The sequence below is a fragment of the Watersipora subatra genome, chromosome 4, assembly GCF_963576615.1.
Source record: "Watersipora subatra chromosome 4, tzWatSuba1.1, whole genome shotgun sequence".
Taxonomy (NCBI): domain Eukaryota; kingdom Metazoa; phylum Bryozoa; class Gymnolaemata; order Cheilostomatida; family Watersiporidae; genus Watersipora; species Watersipora subatra.
In genome coordinates, this window is record NC_088711.1 from 14,953,856 (window position 1) to 14,976,260 (window position 22,405).

The 22,405-nt window shown below is 35.2% G+C and overlaps 1 protein-coding gene across 1 annotated transcript in view; it reads right to left on the minus strand.

The window, feature by feature from the left end:
- The window catches only part of LOC137393962 (malignant fibrous histiocytoma-amplified sequence 1 homolog), a 32,992-nt gene that overhangs the window by 7,287 nt on the left and 3,300 nt on the right, over positions 1 to 22,405 (minus strand). Inside the window, exons 3-10 of the mRNA XM_068080678.1 lie at positions 15,529 to 15,669; positions 7,788 to 7,964; positions 7,218 to 7,358; positions 2,910 to 3,050; positions 2,685 to 2,825; positions 2,459 to 2,599; positions 2,233 to 2,373; positions 2,008 to 2,148 (exon numbers count right to left, since the gene is read on the minus strand). Of these exons, the coding sequence (XP_067936779.1) occupies positions 2,008 to 2,148; positions 2,233 to 2,373; positions 2,459 to 2,599; positions 2,685 to 2,825; positions 2,910 to 3,050; positions 7,218 to 7,358; positions 7,788 to 7,964; positions 15,529 to 15,669 (1,164 nt within the window). The remainder of the gene's footprint in view (positions 1 to 2,007; positions 2,149 to 2,232; positions 2,374 to 2,458; positions 2,600 to 2,684; positions 2,826 to 2,909; positions 3,051 to 7,217; positions 7,359 to 7,787; positions 7,965 to 15,528; positions 15,670 to 22,405) is intronic.

The window sequence follows — 22,405 nt, forward strand, 5'->3', positions numbered from 1 at the left end:
AAGACGTACAAAACTAATGTCAACAGTGAAACACACTGAAATTACCAAAAAACAATGGTCAGCTGCTGCTGTATTTATTTCAATGCATATTAAGTGAAACTACGTTGTCAACTGTTCTCAGTGAAATCAGCATTCACGTTGGCTATGTAAAATGTACTCAACATTCACTTTGGCTATGTAAAATGTACTCAACATTCACGTTGGCTATGTAAAATGTACTCAACATTCACGTTGGCTATGTAAAATGTACTCAGCATTCACGTTGGCTATGTGAAATATACTCAGCATTCACTTTGGCTATGTAAAATATACTCGCCATTCACGTTGGCTATGTAAAATATACTCCGCATTCACTTTGGCTATGTAAAATATACTCGCCATTCACGTTGGCTATGTAAAATATACTCAGCATTCACTTTGGCTATGTAAAATGTACTCAGCATTCATTGTAAAATCTTATAACTTAAATAGTGATGCAAACTTTTGCTTTCTTCCATATTTTAGTCAAAACTAACTGATCATTTGCTTGTGCACAATTATAGTTTTATAAACATAAAATACAATCGACCCACGTTAGGATAGAGTGATAGACCGGCAGGAGTGGTGGGGATCTGGTTTAGCCAATTGTCCGGTTTAATTAATGCGTCTACATAAAGATCTATACTAAAGCAAATCACATTAATAAGGCCTATAATTAAACATTGAACTATATACTGCGTACCATTATATACATACAAGTACTTACAATTTGTTAGCCTGTAAGAAAAAATATTACAGTTCAGATACAAAAAAAGGAAATTAAAAATTTAGTTACTTTATAAAAATAGCCTCATGAAGGCATGGCAAAAAATAAGTCTGAAGTAAGACTAAAGTTATAATACTTTCTGCAAACAAATATTTCCTCAAAATTAATAAGCTGCAAAATTACTAAAAATAAAAAAAAGTTAGGCAACTTCTGCAACAGGAAATTGAATGTAAAAATTTCCATTCACACAAAGTTATCTATTTTGTTTTGCTGAAAATTAAATGAGTTACATTTTAACACTAATTCAGACCTATGTTGTGTTTTTCTAACATGCATGTATAATCACCAAATGTATGTAACTGCACTCTGATCGCAGCTGCCCACATGTGTCCATCATATCTGATATCCAGACTAACAGGGTCTGTTTTAATAAGAGTTGACTGTAAAACTAGTCTGCTAACAATCAGCTAACTTGTCTGATTACATTAAAGCCATCTGTAGACTATTAATACTTGGTAAGTTAACACAAAATATTTAACAAAAAGATGAAATATTTCTCTTCAAAACCTTTATATACCAAAATGTTACCAAAGCATCAGCAAATATTTATTTCTTCCCACATAATATAGTCAGAGGTCTGCGTGTGCCAGGCAAGTAGCACCATAGCTACTTGAGTTGCAATTCTTCAACAGCAGTGATTGAAGATAAAAGATTATAAACAATATAGAGGAATATATATATAATAAAAGATTTACATGACTAGTTACTGATCAGACTCAAGAACACTATATCGAAGGTAGCAGCCGTAATAATAGATTTACATGACTAGTTACTGATTAGACTCAAGAACACTATACCGAAGGTAGCAGCGGTAATAATAGATTTACATGACTAGTTACTGATCAGACTCAAGAACACTATACCGAAGGTAGCAGCGGTAATAATAGATTTACATGACTAGTTACTAGGTCAGACTCAAGAACACTATACCGAAGGTAGCAGCGGTAATAATAGATTTACATGACTAGTTACTAGGTCAGACTCAAGAACACTATACCGAAGGTAGCAGCCGTAATAAAAGATTTACATGACTAGTTACTGATCAGACTCAAGAACACTATACCGAAGGTAGCAGCTTCCTTATGAGTGACTATCAATATTGTGAAAGTGAAGGAACAAGGCAGTTACTAAATAAGCTCCATAAGCGTTGATACATACAAAATAAATGATGAAATAATGATAAATAAGGGATAATTACACACCTCTTAGGGAGAGAAGTTAAATGGCAGAAAGACAAATTCAGTTTCCTCAATGATTTCAAGTTCCCAATATTATCTGGAAGACCAGTACCGAACTGATTATAATGCAGGTCTAGTATCTCCAGGTTAGTCAACTGTGAAACACTATATAACAATATAAACAAGAGTTAATCATATAGTCTCTAGACACTAAAGGGATAATAAAGATTACCAGAAATAATTACATACCTTTCAGGGAGAGAAGTCAAACGGCAAGAAGAAAAATCCAGTACTCTCAATGATTTCAAGTCCCCAATACCATCTGGTAAACCAGCAATAAACTGATTATGATGAAGGCCTAGTACCTCCAGGTTAGTCAGCTGTGATACACTATATAACAATATAAACAAGAGTCAATCATATGGTTTGTAGACACCAAAGGGATATTAAAGATATACCAGAGATAATTACATACCTTTCAGGTAAAGCTGTCAAATTGCAGGATAACAAATTCAGCATTTTCAATGATTTCAAGTTCCCAATAATATCTGGTAGACCAGTTCTAAACTGATTATTACTCAGGTTGAGTATCTCCAGGTTAGTCAACTGTGACACACTATATAACAATACAAACAAGGGTTAATCACATGGTCTGTACACACTAAAGAAAAAGTAAAAATATACTGGAGATAATTACATACCTTTCAGGGAAAGAAGTCAAACGGCAGCGAGACAAATTCAGTTCCTTCAATGATTTCAAGTCCCCAATACTATCTGGTAGACCAGTACTGAACCGATTACCACGAAGGTTTAGTATCTCTAGGTTAGTCAACTGTGATACACTATATAACAATATATACAAGTGTTAATCATATATTCTCTACACAGTAAATGTATAATAAAGATTATCAAAGATAATTAGATACCTTTCAGGGAGAGTAGTCAAGAAGCAGGAACACAAATTCAGTTCTCTCAACAATTTCAAGTTCCCAATACTATCTGGTAGACCAGTACTAAACTGGTTATCACTCAGGTTGAGTAACTCCAGGTTAGTCAACTGTGATAGACTATATAACAATATGAACAAGTGTTAATCATATGGTCTCTAGACACTAAAGGAATAATAAAGATTATCAGAGATAATTAGATACCTTTCAGGGGGAGAAGTCAAATAGCAGGAAGAAAAATTCAGTTCTCTCAATGATTTCAAGTTCACAATACTATCTGGTAGACTGGTACTAAACTGGTTGTTGTTCAGGTGTAATACCTCAAGTTAGTCAACTGTGACACACTATATATATGTATGAGGTCTGATCTAAAAGTTCCCGGAATGAAGTTGTATACACTTGCATATTTCCACGATGGAAAAACCCTATGGAGCGTTTGCCGGGAAACACCTCTGGAGTGTTGTCACAAAATTTCAGGTTGCTATGACAACGCATACTCACGTGGGCCGATGATATGTCAAGACCTGTCAGGTGCTTCCGGCGATTTTTTAAAAGTTGATTTGCAACAAAATTCACATTACAGTTATTTGGTATCAAAAGATTCACCATGTCTTACTCTGCTGTGTTGTAGGTACAAAATATGTGGAAATGTGATTATAAGCTCTTGAAAGCTCAAAAACGAACAGTTAATCGCTGCCATCATGAAACTGCTTTAGATAAGAATCCCTTTCCAAAACGGCTCAAATGGGACATAGCTGAACAAGATGGCTTCTGTTTACATTTTCATGCAACCTCATTTGTCGAAACATTTTCACAAATATACTTCACGCATTTAATAAAACCATGCCTATTGTCCTTATGCGTCTATTTTATCATCATTGTAGTGCTGTCAGTTTGAGCACTGATATCTCAACACCCACTGTAAAAATCCATTTAACTTTTTAAGCTTAACTTGAAAGAGTGCATATCATCCTCTAATAAACATGAGAAGCCTGTTGGTCACCTGTGATAGTCGAAAAATGCTGCAGCAATTATTCGCGCTATTTGGCAGGAAGTATGGGTCACATGATCAGATTACGACTAGATGATTAGACCAAGCCGAAACAAAACTGTAAACTAGCGAGCGTCTATATTTGGTAAGGGCTCCTCGGTAAAACCTGAAGTGTTTGTCATAAACTAGTGCTACGGGAAGTTTTATATTGAGCCTTTTATTGGCCTTTCAATTGGCATCACGTGTCAAAACAATAACCAAATCGTTTGACTACGTCATAGAAATAAATTGATTCCAATCTATCAGGGTCGATTAACCGTTTGTTTTTGAGCTTTTAAGAGCTTGTAATAACATTTCCACATATTTTGCACCTACAACACAGCAGAGTAAGACATGGTGAATCTTTTGATACCAAATAACTGTAATGTGAAGTTTGTTGCAAGTCAACCTGTAACAAATTTATCGTCATGTCTAATCAATCGGAACAGCGCGTTTGCATTAAATTTTGTGTAACATTAGGGAAAACAAGTACTCAGACCATTGACGTGTTAAATATTGCTTTTGGAGATGCTGCTCTAAAAAAACACAAGTTTATGAGTGGCACAAACGTTTTCGTGAGGGTAGAGACAGCACTGAAGATGATGCGAGGTCTGGCAGACCAGACTTGGCAAGAACTTGCTCATCAATTGCCAGTGTGATGACACTAGTCATGGCAGATTGTCGTTAAACATTAGAAAGGTATCTGGAGAAACTGGACTTGGTTTTGGAACTGTCCAAAGAGTTTTAACTAACGATTTGAACATGAGAAGAGTCACAGCAAAGTCCGTGCCACGCTTGCTAACAGATGACCAAAAGGAGCCCAGGGTGCATGCTTGCAACGATTTCAAGGAAGCTTTAAGGAATGATAAAAACTTTTTTTTGAAGGTAATAACTGGAGATGAGTCTTGGGTGTATAATAGTTAAGACCCAGAAACTAAATTCCAAAGTAGCCCGTGGAAGTCTTCGGGCTCCCAAAGACCAAAAAAGGTGAAGATGTCTCGGTCAGGTGTAAAGACCATGCTGGTTGCGTTTTTCGATATTCATGGAGTAGTACATTATGAGTACTTACCACAGGGTACTATTGTGAATCAGTATGTTTATATTGAGATTTTGAGATGTCTTAGGGAAAGAGTTAGGCACAAAAGACCTGAATTGTGGCACATAGGTTCATGGGTGCTGCACCATGATAACGCACCCGTCCACACTGCATTTTCTGTGAAGCAATATTGCGCTAAAAACAATATGGACGTTCTACCGCATCTTCCATATTCACCAGATCTGGCTCCCTGTGACTTCTGGCTATTTCCTAAGTTAGAACTTACTATGAAATGAACCAGATTTGACAGTATGGAGTCGATTCAATGTGCAACAACGAGAGAGCTAAACAGCATCAAAGCCGATGGCTTTCAGCACTGCATGGCATCATGGCAGAAGAGATGGGACAAGTGTATCGGTAGCCAAGGGAAGTAGTTTGAAGGGGATTAACTAGAGAGGTTAATTGAAGCAACGCATTTTGAGTTAGCTCCATTCCTGGAACTTTTGGATCAGACCTCGTATATGAATCTCAAAGTTAACTGTGTATCTGTTCAGATGTCTGTTTGTCCAGTTAAAGCCATTAAAATCTTGTAATCCGCTTCTTCGTGAGTTCAAATCCGCTTCTTGCTGGATGTGAACCCAAGAAAAATGCAACCGTATGTTTCTTACCATATGCATTTAACCACTGAGCTACACAGTCCTTACAATTATTTGGCTCTTATCATATGCCATATACCCTTTTCTTGATTGCACACACTAAATGATGTATTAATTGATACATTGCGCCCATGGGTTACGATGCCCCTGTTATAAATTATTTTTTGTCTGACTATCAAACGCGATCCTTTTTTGGCCTCACAATACTATGGTAAATTTGCCTTCAATATCAACAATAACTTCTCTCGAAATTAAAATTTGGCGATTGTTGTGCTGATTATGATGAAATAAAAAATGTTGAAGTACTATTTTGCTGCTATTCATTTATAGTAAGAGTGTTAACCGTTATAGTAAAAATGGATTCGCAAACATATTTGTGATAAAACTTTAGTTAGAAGTTTTAAGTTTACTAAAATACATACAACAACTTTCTTCAAGTACTGTATGTTTTTAGTAAGCTAAATTCATTTAAGTCAGATTCAGCGATAGTGCTACACGTCTGCCTCGACGGTAAGAACTCTGCATGTTATAGATGTAATGTTACATTTTCTTGCAGATCATAACCACAAAATGCAAATAAGTTATTGTAGGTAACTATTGTTTTAAGGTTAACATATTGTTTGGTTACTATTTTTAATGATGATGATTTCGATGAATTTCACCAGGGGGTGATTGATAATTGATAATTACTATGGGTTTCTATACCACTCTATACGTCTATGCCGACACTAAAATCAAATAATCGTATACCAAATATTTTTTCATTGTAATCATAGCAAAAGACTGTATATTTAGCCATTACTAATGATTTCACATTTACATTTAAACACTTTTACAGTTTTATGTTTCTTCCTAATTTATTTTAACAAAATACTTCTTTCATTGTGTAATTTAAAAGTTACAGCTGTTTGAAAAAGTTTTACAGTTGTTTCATTTATTTTTCTCTTAATTCATTTGAACTGCACACAAAACACTCTTCTCATGATATGAAGTTTAAAAGTTGGAATGGCAAATATTGTATATGTTAATTAAAAATAAATTTTCTGTCCAAAAACTTTTTTATTACCCGAGCAACACCTGGCATTCATCTAGTCTATATATATATATAAATCTCAAAGTCCATTATTCAATCTGTCCAGCTATAGCTATTAAAATGTAGGAATGAAACATCCACTTCATGACAGATTTGATCTCAGAACCTCCAGTACACGAAGCAATAATCTTACCAATTGAGCTACACGAGATGCAATGATTTCAGTAGGAGATATGAGCCTTAATGTAGGTTAAAATACACATAACACTCTGCATTAGTTACCCAACGTCACTAAGGCTCACTCTCACGCCTTTCATTAGTAAGTTTAGCAATACAGATAGTAGCGAGCTCAAATAAGTCATTATCAATGTGCCAGGCAGTGTGTGTCTGCCATTTGCCAGGAACGGCAAGTGGCAGACAACTACATTACCTGTCACAGCTTATAAGCTATTTTTAATACCAGTGCGAGTAAATCAAAGACAGCAAAGAAAAAATATAAAAAATAATATCGGAGATAATTACATGTACATACCTTTCAGGTAGAGCTGACAAACAGCAGGAAGACAAAGTCAGCTTTCTCAACAATTTCAAGCTCCCAATACTATCTGGTAGACCAGTATTAAACCGATTAATACTCAGGTTGAGAATCTCCAGGTTAGTCAACTGTGATACACTATATAACAATATATATACAAGAGTTAATTATACGGTCTCTAGACAGTAAAATAATGATAAAGATTATCTTTAATAAAACAAACACATTAGGATAAGTAATACAGTGACTCCTCACTACTTCACCACTAAACTTTCATAGAAGAAATGTATTTCTATCACAGATTTGCTAATAGTTTTAAGGTTGAAGCTAAGCATTTAGAAATGTACCTCAAGTATAAAATAGTTGAAGTGTGCTCGTGCATTCCACTGTAGTTATACGTATTTATACATAATAACATATCATACTACACTTTGATCTATATAATCAAGATGGAGGGTAAACTGAGTAAGGGTCGTACAATTTTGTTCAATTAAAAGTGACTCAGCAGGGAAGTTGATAAAACTGTTTCACAAGATCTTAAAGATTTATGATTAGAAATTAACTTACCTTTTTAGCAAATTAGTCAAATGGCACTTGGACAGATTGAGCTGCTTAAGTGATGAAGGAAATGTGAAGTTATCTGGCAGCTTCGACAATGTAGGACCATATCCATCTATGTTATCAGTGAAACCACAGCTGGCCAGGTCAAGTATCTCCAGGTTAGTCAGATGAGAGAGTTCAGTGCTGTTTTTAATGAAAGATGTACACATATCACTATTGATGTTACTATATGTAATAAATGACGCAAACATACATGTACATAGTATCACTAGTAGCTCCAGTGGTGGTACATTACAGTATTAGCATTACAGTGCTGTTTTAAACCGAAACATGCATGTATACAGGTAGATATGGTATTACCATACTCAACATTATAGCACGTAACATTATTATACATACACAACATTTGTGTTTATCTCCTTTCATGTTACTAAATGTATGCAGTCAAACTGCTATATACAAAGCAAATTTATTCAGAGATTTCCTTCTATATTAAAACAGTTGAACACTGGAGAAATTCTTATAGGAATTGACTGCAAATTGGATAGTTCATTCCACTCGAGTTCTTTTCATTTAATCTATAGTAAATACTGCAAATACTTACACAACAATAAAATGCACTTTATAAAACAATGTAAAAAGCTGGACATAAAAAACTAAATAGTTGTAAGTATAAATTAAACTAAAGTATATCTGAATAAAAGAAGTACCACTGTTACCATAGAAATAAGGAAAATAGATGCATAAACAAGGAAGCGTGTAAATTTGGAGGTAGAGATGCAGATACAAGTATGTATAAACAATTTCATCTAACATATATTAGATGAGATTTACATGATATCAACTTATAACTTGTTACAAAACTATGTCTTTAATTAGAATTATTACTAGCTTACTAACTTACACTGTATAATCAACAATATTATATATGTTGGTCTGCAAAAACGCAATGGTATGCTAAAAATTTATTTGCGTGTAGGGTAAAACATTAACTCAGTTTTACACATAGATACATATACCTAGATTGGCCAATAGGGAAAAAGCCTGTAAGACATAAATAGCACGACGTAACGTCACTGTATTGTACCTCACGCCTGACTGCACTGCTGTTTACAATGAATCTAATGGGAAGAAGGTAACAAAATTACATTTATTTTCACATAAAAACCTTCTTGTATACATAATCCAGTAAACTAAAGCAATTCTGTGATAATATCTGATAACCACCATAGATTAAAACTATAAAAGCTATGAATTGTTGCACACAAATCATGAGCTATCATAGCTTTATTTGCAACCTCTCTTATCCCCATTCTCTCTTTTCCCCTTCTCTAAAGAATAAGTTAGAAGGGGAAAAGAGAGAAGGGGAATGGAGAGGGGAAATAGCCCACCCACTCAAAGAGCCAGACCTTGGCTAGGTAAATAGACAAATATGCTGAACTAAACATGACTAAATATGATGAGTATGCAAGTATGTCTGAAGTCAAAAATGAGACAGAATGATTATTTTACAGCTGGCTATGTAGCTGGCTAGGTCACCAAAGCTGAAGTGTAATGATTGTATCACTAGCATCGTGGATGTTACCAACGTTGATGTAAACCAAGCAACAAACTCCCTAATCACAGTTAAGAATCAGGGTGGCTTGACTTTGTCTTCGCCTGTGGTGATTGAGGTTTGCAACCACAGCGAGAAAGCGACAAGAGTGTTGCTTAATAGTGCTGGATTGGTGAAAAACTTTGCCAGGCTAGCACTAATTGCCACCACTAAGAAGCCAGTCACGAAAGGACAATACCAAGTTATTTGTACAATATGCAAAAGCAAGTTGAAGGTTGACTTGCAACAAAATTCACATTGCTGTTATTTGGTATCATATGATTCACCATGCCTTACTCTGTTGTGTTGTAGGTGTGAAATATATGAAAAGGTGATAACAAGCTCTTAAAAGCTAAAAACTTATACAATCATACTTCAACTTACGAGCTTAATGCGTTTCGAGACTGAGCTCGTATGTTAATATACTCGCATGTTGGTGCAATTTATTTATTTATCGAACAATTAAATATATATTGCTTTGTTTCCATACTCTAAAAATGCAAATAAAACACTCAAAACAAGATATTGTAACAGAAAGAACATGTTGGTTATTGTCATAATTTACCACATGCCTTCAAAGCAACAATTAAAAAATAATACAAAAAATGTGATTATTTAAAATGTAAAATTAAATACATACAATAGCAGCTAATGCTAGCATTTGCGAGGGAGGGAGATATAAGTTATCCTTCATTACAGCAGTTGTCTTTGATAAATTTGAATTTTATCAATGTCTTAAAAGACAAACTCAGAAGCAAACCTAAAAGCAAACTTTCATTTTTAACTTGACGTAATTAAAATTTCTTCGGCGTTCGTAGTTTAAAGTTTCTCGCTGGTTAGCTAATTTTTCCTTTGTTTCGCTTTCACGACTAGCCGGCCGTCTTAAAATAAATCTATCTAAATACGTTCGCCTTTGTCGCCCTTTCAACATGTTGCGATTAGGACGAACGCAGGTGTCATCACAAAGGATTAAAGCACAACCACTAGCCAACTTGTCCGAATGTCTATTTTTATAGTTTTGATAGATAGCACCGGCCTTTTCACGTAGCATCGTTTCAGTTACGCTGTCACCGGACAATTGTTTATCTTTTATCCAATTAAAGGCCTGAGCAGTCTCTCCATCAGCGGTCGTGAAGATCGCTGCGCCGTTTAGAAACTATGATTAGTCCTTTTGCGAACTAAATGCCCTGAATATAATCCTGTTTGATAATTGTGGATGTATTTCTGTCATATTGCTTAGCTAGCTTAATCACGCGTACACATTTCGCATATTTTTCAATAATTTTCTGTTTAATATCAACTGTTATCATTTGCTTTTTCTTTGCATCATCTTTCATTTTACTGGCAAACTTTCAGTCAACGCAGAGTACTTTTAATTCACATACAGTGTAATTCTGCACTGAAAATCGCGCACAAAAACGCAGTACCAAAGTATAAATCTGAGTAGTTGAAAAATACAGAGTGATGCTGTTCTCATAAAACACCTTCGGCATACTTGGCAACTGACTCACGTGCTCGTATCTCAAACATGGCTCATATGTTAGTACTGAAACTTGCTTAAAAGCTGGCTCGTATCTCAAGTTTCTCGCACGTTGGAGCACTCGTAAGTTGAAGTATTACTGTACTTAGTAATGTTTAGTTCAACATGATATTAGTCTTTTACCTAGCCAGTGTCTGGCTCTTTGGGTGGGTTGGCTATTTGCCCCCCTCACCTTTCCCCCTTCTCTCTTTTTCCTTTCTTACTTCTTCTTTGGAGAAGGGGAAAAGAGAGAATGGGGATAGGAGAGGGTTGCAAATAAAGCCCTGATGGCTCATGATTTGTGTGCAACAGTTCATAGCTTTTATAGTTTCAATCTATGGTGGTTATCAGATATTATCACAGAATTGCTTTAGTTTACTTGATTATGTATACAAGAAGGTTTTTATGTGAAAATAAATGTAATTTTGTTACCTTCTTCCCATTAGATTCATTGTAAACAGCAGTGCAGTCAAGTGTGAGGTACAATACAGTGACGTTACGTCGTGCTATTTATGTCTGACAAGGCAACCGATGGGAATAGCTATTATTGGCCAATCTAGGTATATATATCTATGGTTTTACATCATATGTTGAAACATTTGTATGTTGAAGCGATCGCGAGTAGAAGTTTGTATATTGAAAATGACACAACTCTAAGAGTTGTAACTGTAATGGTGTTGATTCAACTTCAATACTTCTTCAGCAGTAGTGAAGAAGAGAGTGTGACTAGATTAATTTTATGATATTAAAAGCGATTTTGGGTGAGGTTTTTCTACAATTATTGATGCAACTGAATATATTGTAATGGTATTACTTATTCATGGATAGTACTGTGTATACAATTAGTATAGTATAATTGCTATACCAGTGTAAAGACTGACAAGAAGAATGTGGGCTAAAGGAGATATACACAATTTATACATATTTAGGTAATTGTTCACAAAGTGAAGCATGAATGTATCACATATAACTGTACATCACTAGTTAGGAAGCATGAATGTATCACATACAACTGAACATCACTAGTTAGGAAGAATGAATGTACCACATACAACTGTACATCACTAGTTAGGAAGTATGAGTGTATCACAGACAACTGTACATCACTAGTTAGGAAGAATGAATGTATCACATACAACTGTACATCACTAGTTAAGAAGCATGAATGTATCACATACAACTGTACATCACTAGTTAAGAAGCATGAATGTATCACATATGACTGTACATCACTAGTTAAGAAGCATGAATGTATCACATACAACTGTACATCACTAGTTAGGAAGAATGAATGTATCACATACAACTGTATATCACTAGTTAAGAAACATGAATGTATCACATACAACTGTACATCACCAGTTAGGAAGTATGAATGTATCACATACAACTGTACATCACTAGTTAAGAAACATGAATGTATCACATACAACTGTACATCACTAGTTAGGAAGCATGAATGTATCACATACAACTGTACATCACTAGTTAGGAAGCATGAATGTATCACATACAACTGTACATCACTAGTTAGGAAGCATGAAATTATGCATTGATTTCTTTTTCATTTCAGCCTACATCAGAAAAGAGCAGGGAGGTCTTTAGATCGTATTTTAAGAGTGTCAAAGTTTTGTGAACGCCAATAAAACAATATTCTACCATCATTCAGTTGAAGTGTTTAGTGAGAAAGTAACTAGTTAATCTAATACTTCTAATAGTATGCATCTACCTTCCTATATACCGTAAAACCTCTATTTGAATGCCACCTTTATTTGAATGCCACTGTAGGAGGATTAAAAAATAGAGGCTGTTTAGTTGAACACCACCTCTATTTAATGGCCAATTTGACATTCTTCAAACTGTACAAACCCATAATAAGAAGCAAAGTGTCCACAAAATGCTGCTAATAAAAACCCTGTTACGTCTCCAGGGCTGATACTCCCCCAAAAGGCCCATTAGGCTCAGCCCAAAATCACGTTTTAGGGGAGGTTTTCAGACTATGGGGCACTGTCAGTGAATTTGCTACTTAATGGGGGGGGGGGGGGGGTTTCCACAGCCAAGCCACTGAAAGGGCCCGTGGAAATTATTTTTATAGCTTCTGAATCATATTGGATGTTTAGCGGGGCGTGGAACCTGGGCGCCCCCTAGGGAACTCCCAGTGTTTAAGGGGTGTATCTCAAATTGACCAACCAGGTGATTGGGGGTACAATATCCAAGTCTGAGCCTAGCCAGGTGGGTGTTTCGTTCAGAGTATCAACCATGGGGCTACATCATTAAAAATAATACTTTTGTGGTTGCTATTCATATTGAAGTCCATTTTTCAACTCCAAAATTTAGTTTTTTCTTTAAAACTCTGAAAGCAAAAGCCATAAAAATAATTAATAACTCTATCAGGCTAATAGTAGTTGCTTGTTTAACGCGGTCTTGATACTTTAACGTATGTGAAAAACAGTTTACAACTATGATGGATTCTGTACAACTATTTTTAGACTGAAAGTTGTGCTTAGCGCATGCGATCAAAATATTTTTTGCTATTTTCTCCATAAGTTTTCCAAATAGCAACGAATAAAAGTTTTGCTCTGCTAAAAAATGGTTTGGAAAATAATATTGACTAGTTCAGCAATGCAGAAGAGTTGAAGTCAGAATACGCTTTGGAAGATATTGAACAGCCAGATGATGTAATGGTTTCAAACCACACAACTGGCCTAGCAAATGATGCAAATATTTTTGTTTCAAAAATGTTAATTTTTGTTTAGCATGCATTATAAATACGGTTTATGTCACTTGTTTTAAATACATGTATATATTTGCACCATTTTATAGATTACTGTTACTAATATAATTACTGCATAGAAATATGCATTTTCTAATTTAAATTACTGTAACTAATGATAATATAGATTGGTAACAAATTTTAGATATCGAAGACACTTTCTGATGCAACACTAGAACATAAACGAACTTAAAAAGTAAACTGCTCTTATAGATAGTTGAAAAATAAAAATATGCATTCACATTTAAAATGAAATAAAAGATTGACGGCTCTTACAAATTGCACAGCAAGGCACAGCCTATAAGATCATCATAGATTAATTGCAAGCAATAAAATTAATATCAACTGATATAGATATTTCTCAGCTTCCCAATGCATATTTATTCAGAGATTTACAAAAAGTTGGAGGGAAGTTATCAGATTTCTTGCATCTTAACTCATTACCAACCGACTAACTTTCATGCGATCTACTTTAAATACTAGTCATTTATCAGGATAATGCTATAATTTAACTTACATCTACAAGAAACTGAACTGAAATAAGTTACCCATTCAATTTTTAAAATAACCAATCAAGAACCATACCTCTTCCAAATGGTGTGAAATTCAAATAGAGACTTTATAGTAGTTACATGTAGTCATGTGTCTCAAAGAAGGTAGTGTTGGAATATTTCTGATTTTCAAAAACCTTCACTTGCTGAATCAAAGCTAGAATTTCACAATAAGAATATAAGTAGTTTAGTTTAAATTATTGTTTTGCTATGTACAATACAAAGTTATAAATAATATTTTTATATATAACAGTTAGTCATGAAAATGAAAATCATGAAACTTTAATTTCGAAATTTTCCTTGCGGGCATCATCCTTCAAACCAAAACAGCAAATCTACATGCCAATATAACTCAAATAAACTGTCATAAACATGTTTCAAATAATTAAAATGTGTTCAATAACTCTGTCCTTGACTTTTCCGACTTCACAAACGTCTCTAAGAATCAATACGATCCTATCGGAGGTGAGAGATAACTTTAGTTTTAATACGGCTAACTACCTAAAAAGTGCATTTTGATTTGAGCATAACGATTTAAACTGGCAAAATTAAAAGTTAATAATAACTTTGAAACATTAAAAATAATGTTTTAATTTGATTTATGCAGTCTTTCACTGTCTTACCATTTCTGAATCTGCATATTTACTTTTGGAGTTGAGAAAAAATTGATCACAAATGATAAAATTTTAAGTCGCCATGATAATCTCCGGTTTAGGTAGACGTCGATATTGATTAAGTATATTTTGGTTATAACTATTGCCAGAGATATCATTGAGGCATAATTGTAAGTTTTTCTGATTAGCCAGAAATTTTTATTTACAACTAATCAAAAATTTTCTTTTGAAACTTAGAAATAATTGTACTCGGAATAGGTAAATTTTCAAGGCGAGATAACTCGCGTTGGTAGCCTAGCTACGATGGAAATTCGCGGGTTAACTCGCGATGGTTGCAACGAGTTAAAGGGTCAACATTGCTTCACCCAAAGGAGAGTACAAAATATATGTGACATTCGCTTCAGTCGTAAAAAATGTTAAATTTAGCCCCGAAAAAATCTGACGTGCTATTTAAAAAATCAACGCACCCTCTATTTGCATGCCACCTCTAATAAAATGTCACTACAGCGGAAGGGTTGGAAAACAGAGCGCCATGCCGTTCAAATAAAGGTTTTATGGTATTCTGAATATTAGCTGAATAAATACATTAAAATCTGTACTCAAGTATTGAAATGCTATAAGATGTACTTTCGCATCTTTAACCCACGATCAAATAGTAAACAAACATAGGAATATGATATACCAGCATTTACTAACCTTAGCATGGCTGGGTTCAAGAGACCACGATTAAGACTCAGGGTCTTGAGTGATGAAAGTGTTGGAATCTTTGTAGGAGTGTAAATACAATCATCGCAAAATGATATTGCTAGCTGTTCCAAATATTTAAACCGAGAAATGCTACAATGGGAATTAAAAACCAACATTACAAAAGGATCCATCTTTAACATGTGATGGGATAACCAAGTTCGCTTCCCTCGCCAGCATCATAGGAAACATTCATCAGATAAACTGAAATGATAGCTGCTGTCAGAATATCAGTAACTACATCTCATTCTGTCTAGCTTGTACCTGAATTATTTTTAGACAAGTGGTTGATGCCAATGATAACCGACAACATAATCCTTGCTATACGTATATGAGTGTACATAAAAATAAAGATGTTTGCCATAAGTACAAAAATGGAGGAAGATAATCATTTATGCTACACACATGTATCAAGATATGTGACAATCATAACTCTTCACCTCATATATTGAGGTGCCACATGGTCGTCACTTCTGTTTTACGTTGCAGAAATTTTGTTTGAAGAGACCCAAAATCGACATCCGCTCAAGAGTTGTACCAATACTTTAACATTTTGTGTAGACAAGTCAGGTTAAAAGACTCATCGATACAGACTATAGCAGCAACGACCTAATGAATAATCTTAATTCAACTACACGTAGATGCTTGTAACAACTTGCAGATCACCATCTACACCACTAATTAAAAAGATCTTACATGATGTCAGTCACAAAGCTGTTGTGAGACACTAGGGTCGATACACTTGATCTTGTTTTCCATCGCAATCATTTTATTATTCTTTCTAATTTTTTGGCGAATGACTGAACGCATCAGCTATGACTAGCTTTTCTCCAGGTTTATATGATAATTTGTACAAAGAATCACATCATACATAATTTGTATCTCTGGACACAGGGAGGAAGCTCAGCTCCAGTTCATTTAGTATTTGCAATAGAGGTTTGTGATCTGTCTTTATGTTGAACTGTCTACCAGTCAATGCTTTTTTAGATTTTAGCATATCGTTGTTCGTCTCCGTTGTTATTCTAGAGGTGAGCGCTACTGGCTTGAGTCCCTCATCTACCTTTAGGAAGATAGCAGTGCCTAATTCAAATGAAGAAGCATCAGTAGATATCCAAGTATCAGCCTCGGAGTCGAAGGGCACAAAGATGGGAAGATTGCGCTTTTTTTTTAGGTTTTGAAATTCCCTTTCGATTTTTCAAATCCAGTTATTATTCTTTGTTAGAAGAAAAGACCTCAGAGTTAAATTACAACTGGAAAAATTGAGAAGAACTTTTCTATCATATATATCATATATATTATATATATCTTGAGTTACTTTTGTCTTCAGGAAGATAGCAGTGCGAAATTCAAACAAAGAAGCATCAGTAGACATCCAAGTCTCAGCCTCGGCGTTAAAGGTCGCAAAGATGGAAAGATTGGTATTTTTTTAAGTTTTGAAATTCCTTTTTGATTTTTTAAATCCAGTTATTATTCTTTGTTTGAATAAAAGACCTCATAGTTAAATTACATTTGAAAAGTTAAGAAGGACGTTTCTAAATAATTCACCATACTAGTAGTACAGTAGAAACATAAGCTTATCTTTCGGCTTTTTCCTACAGAGGCTGGGCTGTGCAAACAAAGATGTTTCATAGTTTTATGCTGAATTTAATTATAATGTCTTTACACCTATGTGTTTTGGCATTTCTGAGCTAAAGAGCACTTTCAAAATGGGAAGGGGCCACTCCAAGTTTGCTTGAAAAACCTTTCATATTAAACAAAAAAAACTATTTTATAATCTCGAAAAATAATAAATGCTTTTATTTGAGATTAGATGAGTCAACTTGCAGCATTTTTTAACCTATGCCAAGAATGCAGCAAGACTGCTTGTTTCACTATCTTTATTAGTCTGTGAATGAAACCCTAATCAGAATGACTAAAATTCAATTTGAAGCAGCCAAGCAGCATTCAAACAGATGGTTGATATTGAAAGAAGAGAGAATTCAATGTCAAATTGCTCAAAATGTGCTAAATATTGAGAACTTTGATGAGAGTTCAGACTTGTTAAGTCATCATGCCTGTTAAAAAAAAGTATTGCAACAAACTCGTTATGGAAAGAGCTAAGAAAAGACATGAGAAGTGACAGGAAGAATGTGACACAGCAGAAGAGGTGAGACTAGATATTTATTACTTCACAAATCCATGATGATTACTCCATAATGATGGTACTCAAGTGGGAGAAAAAAAAAACATTTTCATCTTTGTCTGCACATTTCGAGAGCAGCCAAACTAACTCTTTGCAGTTTACATGACGTGTTATAGCCTACAATTTGGACATAAATGTATAGATAAATTACATGTAAGATCCTTCCTTGGCTTTTTGCATATGACCACACAAACTACGCTAGATATGGCACGCTGTACTATGCAGCGATGACTAACCTGAAAGTGTCGCATAGCAAGGTGTATGAGGCTCTTATAAAGAGGTATTTTACTTATCAATCACGACATCACTGTCCACTCAGCTCTATGGCTTGTGATCGATATATTGAGCAAACAATTAAAAGAGACTCAAAGTCTCACGGTGGAATCATAGGGTTTATCAGGAAGTCACCGGCCTTTCAACCTGGACTCTATCTCACCCGGAACGAACAGTTGTACATACAGACACGAAAAAGATACTAGTGCTTGTTGATTCAGATGCAGCAAATTATGAGATGCGTGAAAAAGCATGGAAGGCTGATGGAAAAATGAGGGAAGTCATGAAAGACTCATAACAGCAAGAATCGTTTGCGTTTCAAACCAAGAAGTTAGTACATATTACCAGTGGTGCAAAAGCCTCCATTAAAGTGAAGCAGGATCTTGGAATGGAAAATGTGATAGGAGAGAAACAGCTTTCAGAATTTGTCCAGGAGAGGTTAAGCACCCAAGAGATTGATTTCAATGCATCCATCAAGTCAAATAAGCTCAAAACCATCACCATATTACCATCAGCTGAGAAGAAATCAAAAGAAAAAGTCCTAGAGTGTTCGTGCAGACTGTTTGAGAATTTGTGAGTGATCAGCCAACAGCACAACTTGGATTTGAGAAAAGTGTTATCATTCTCTCTTGGCAACATTGGCTGGTCCCTGGCTAACTCTGATGGCTTTATATTGAAAGCTGCTAAGTCGGCTCTGATGGCTGCTGTTGAGAGAGATGTTGATGATCAACCATCAATCTATGTTAACCAGGATCAGCTACCAGTCTTTGACGCTGTTGTGGTTGATACTATGGCCGAAATTCAGACCCTGAAAGCTCCTCCAACATTTAGCATGGCTGCAAGTCAGCTTTTGCAACGGATAGTTAGTATTGCAAGCGTGTATTATGCATGTCGTGTAGATGTTGTTTGTGACACATACCCTGATATCAGCATTAAATGAGGTGAGAGAAGTCGTAGAAATGTGAAAGGAAGGCAAAAGTTTGCTGTGTTTAGTTCGAACTAATCAGTGCCAAAGTGGTCTGAAACTTTAGCAGATGGCTCAAACAAGACTGCCCTAGTGAAATTTTTGAAGGATACATGGAGCAAGTCAACTGTGAAACAGAAACTAGATCTTGTAATAGCTTTTTTTTCAAGAATGCCACATGATCAGCTATGACCTCGATGGATCAATTGCTGTAAACCAAATAGATAGTTTGACATCAGACCACGAAGAGGCAGATACGCGCATGTTATCACATATCGGAAAGATAATGGAAGACAAACCCAGCTAAAAGTTCTAGTCAAGTGCCAGGACACAGATGTTTTTCTACGCTGTCTATCTCTAGTGGGTGAGCTGCCATCACAGGAACTCATTTACTGCTGTGGCAAGGAGTGGTTGAGATATGTAAACATAGGCTGTCTGTCTACCGTCCTCACACCCGAACGATGCAAAGCAGTGCTCAGGCTCCATGCTCTAAGTGGATGTGAAAGTGTAAGCGCATTCTATTCCAAAAGGAAAAAACTTTCTTCAAGCTGCTAAAGAACAATCCTGAATTCTGTAACACACTGAAATCATAAGGAATAGATTTTGAAGTTGATAGTGCAATAAGACAATCTATTGAGACATTCATATGCAGATTATATGGTGAAGAGACAAATTCCATCAATGAAGCATGGTATAAGATCTTCTGCTCCCCGTCTCGCACATCACAATCAAATCTACCACCCCCACTAGATGAGTTGAATCTCCATATATTTAGGGCTGCCTAACAGGCCGCGATATGGAGAAAAGCCAAGCAAACCATCACCAATGTCCCATCTCCCCAGCAACTTTGATAGTTTATGGAAGATGGAGAGCTCAAACCTAAATGGATGACACAACAACCAGCACCTCCTGATGTTCTCATGGACATGTTTTGTCGATGCAAATTTGGGTGCCAGTCTCGTCGCTGTCAGTGCAACTAGACAGATCTCAAGTGTATAGACATGTGCAGATGCAGCGGCTGTGCCAATAGAAATAAAGAGGATGAAGATGAAAGTGGTGATGCAGAAGACACAGATGACTGTGAATTAGAAGATTAATTACTATTTGAGTGGTATTGTAACCAGAGGTGTGCTTCATGTTTGATTAGAATACATATACGTATATGTCATACCGCATAACGGACTGAGAAATTGCGAATTCACTTGCATAATAAAGTACATGGTTCAACATAATAAGCAATTATGATGAATATATGTATATTAAAATATTATATATACATGGTCTGAGTCTTTAAAAATATTTTCATTCTGTTTTGCAGATATGTAATGATAAAGGAGTTGCGGAATAACAAGGACAAACTGTAAAGCTGCTTCAATATCAACCAGACTGGGAATATATAATATTATACAATACAATCATAATATTACTCTAATATTTGAATCATAAATATTTTAGTGTTATCAGAATTGATTCCAACTTGGGTTATTGCTACTTATTTTGTATTTATATGCCATTTCCATTATCACATTGTTGATAGAAGCACATAAAACATTACGGACATTTATTTAATTAAAATAATATATTAATTACAAAGCTTAAAAATGGAAAAGCTGAGAGGTGAAAAAACCAGATATCTGAAATCAGCTCGAAATTCTGATCTAGGTGCCTCTCTTATTACATAGCCCACCTTTAAAAGGAATAAATCACTTTGTTTGTCAACTTTTTGATGCCCTGTACCCTAGTGTATCTTTTGAAACTTTTTACACATGTTGAAGTTAGGAGTAAGTTGTTAGCCTTTAGCTTGTTTGAGTTAGGATGGATGCTTAAATGTTGCACCTGTCTTGAAAATTTGCATATTTTTTTCATTCCGGACAATTCCAGCAGGCATTAGCCTGGCCATTACTTTACTAATATTCTGGAGATGATTTCCATGTCTTAGCCGCATATGAAGCTGTCTGGCAGATGCCCCCGTTTAGCCTTAATGATTTTCGCATTTTCCTCTGATAGATTTCCAGAGCAGAAAAAACCCTTGAAAGACGTCTTTTGCATATGTACCTACCAAAGAGTGTGATAATGGTCATCAATATCTGAGAGTCAAGGTGAAGCTTGAGCTGCCAGTATCAGCTGTATCCATCCAGCATTGAGAAAATCTTTGAGTTACCAGAAGCTGCAAAAGTTTTGTTGGTCGCTGTAAGTAGATAGTAGGCTCATTCAACTGCCTTGTTCAGCCATGTGAAGCCAATACACACAACTCTTGTTATTCCTTTCAAGAACTGCAATGCAAGGAGACCACAACTCTGTTTGCCCATCTATTCTTTCTCATTCCTCCCTTCTCCACATATAACAGCACATCTTGCAGAGAATGCTACCTCGCTGCCGCTGCTTCCCTTGATTCGGCGTGAGCGGATGTAGTGAAACCATTATTAAACTTGAGTTTAAATTCTGATTTTCTCATACCTAATCTATATATTTACTGTATATTTCTCACAGTTGGTGTGTCTTTGCATGTCCAGCTATAGCTATTAGAATTTTGAATTAAAAGCTCACTGCGTGCTGGATTTAAACTCACATAGATTGCAACTGCAGGTTTCAAACCACACATTTAACCATTGAGCTATACGGTCCTTGGCATTCTATCGCTCTTATCATATACCGTATCCCATATGCAAATGCTAAATGTGAACTTTTGATTATTTTCTAATATTACCTTTGGCATGTGTTACTTTTTGAAACTGTTTAAAAACTAATTTTTAGCTATCATTACCTATTTGTTTTAAATTTGTAACTTTTAAATTTGTCATTTCAAATTTGCGGTTACACTTCTATTTCCCGTTTTTCATAAGGTTCGATTGCTAAATCGGTAAAGGTTAATACTTTTCACGCAGACAATTGTATTATCTCGAGTAGAAATAGCCTTTACAATCTCTCTCTGTTCGGTCAGACAAAGTACCAGGCAAAAATAATCTGATATCTCATTCATACATTTGTACCGGTATCGAGAGGTACCAATATCGTCGTATTCAAAGTTTTGATGGATAGCGTCTAATGAAACAGTAACCTTTTTATACACAAACATGCTTCTATGCACAATTTGTGATTACTAATTCAACATATTCAGGATTTTTATTTTGTTTTCTCAGTTCACATTAATTGTATCATTACCAAATCCTCTTTTATTGTAATTGTAGCAAAAAAAGACTATTAGCTATTATTTGCTAATTATTTCACATTTACATTTAAACACTATCAGTTTTTGATGTTGTTTCTTACTTTATTCGACCTGTACAAAACATTTTCCTCGTGATATGAAGTTTGAAAGTTACAGTTGTTTGGCAAAATTTGAAACCTTTACAGCTGTTTAATTATTTTCTTTTAGGTTATTTACAATGCACAAAACCCTCTTTTCATGG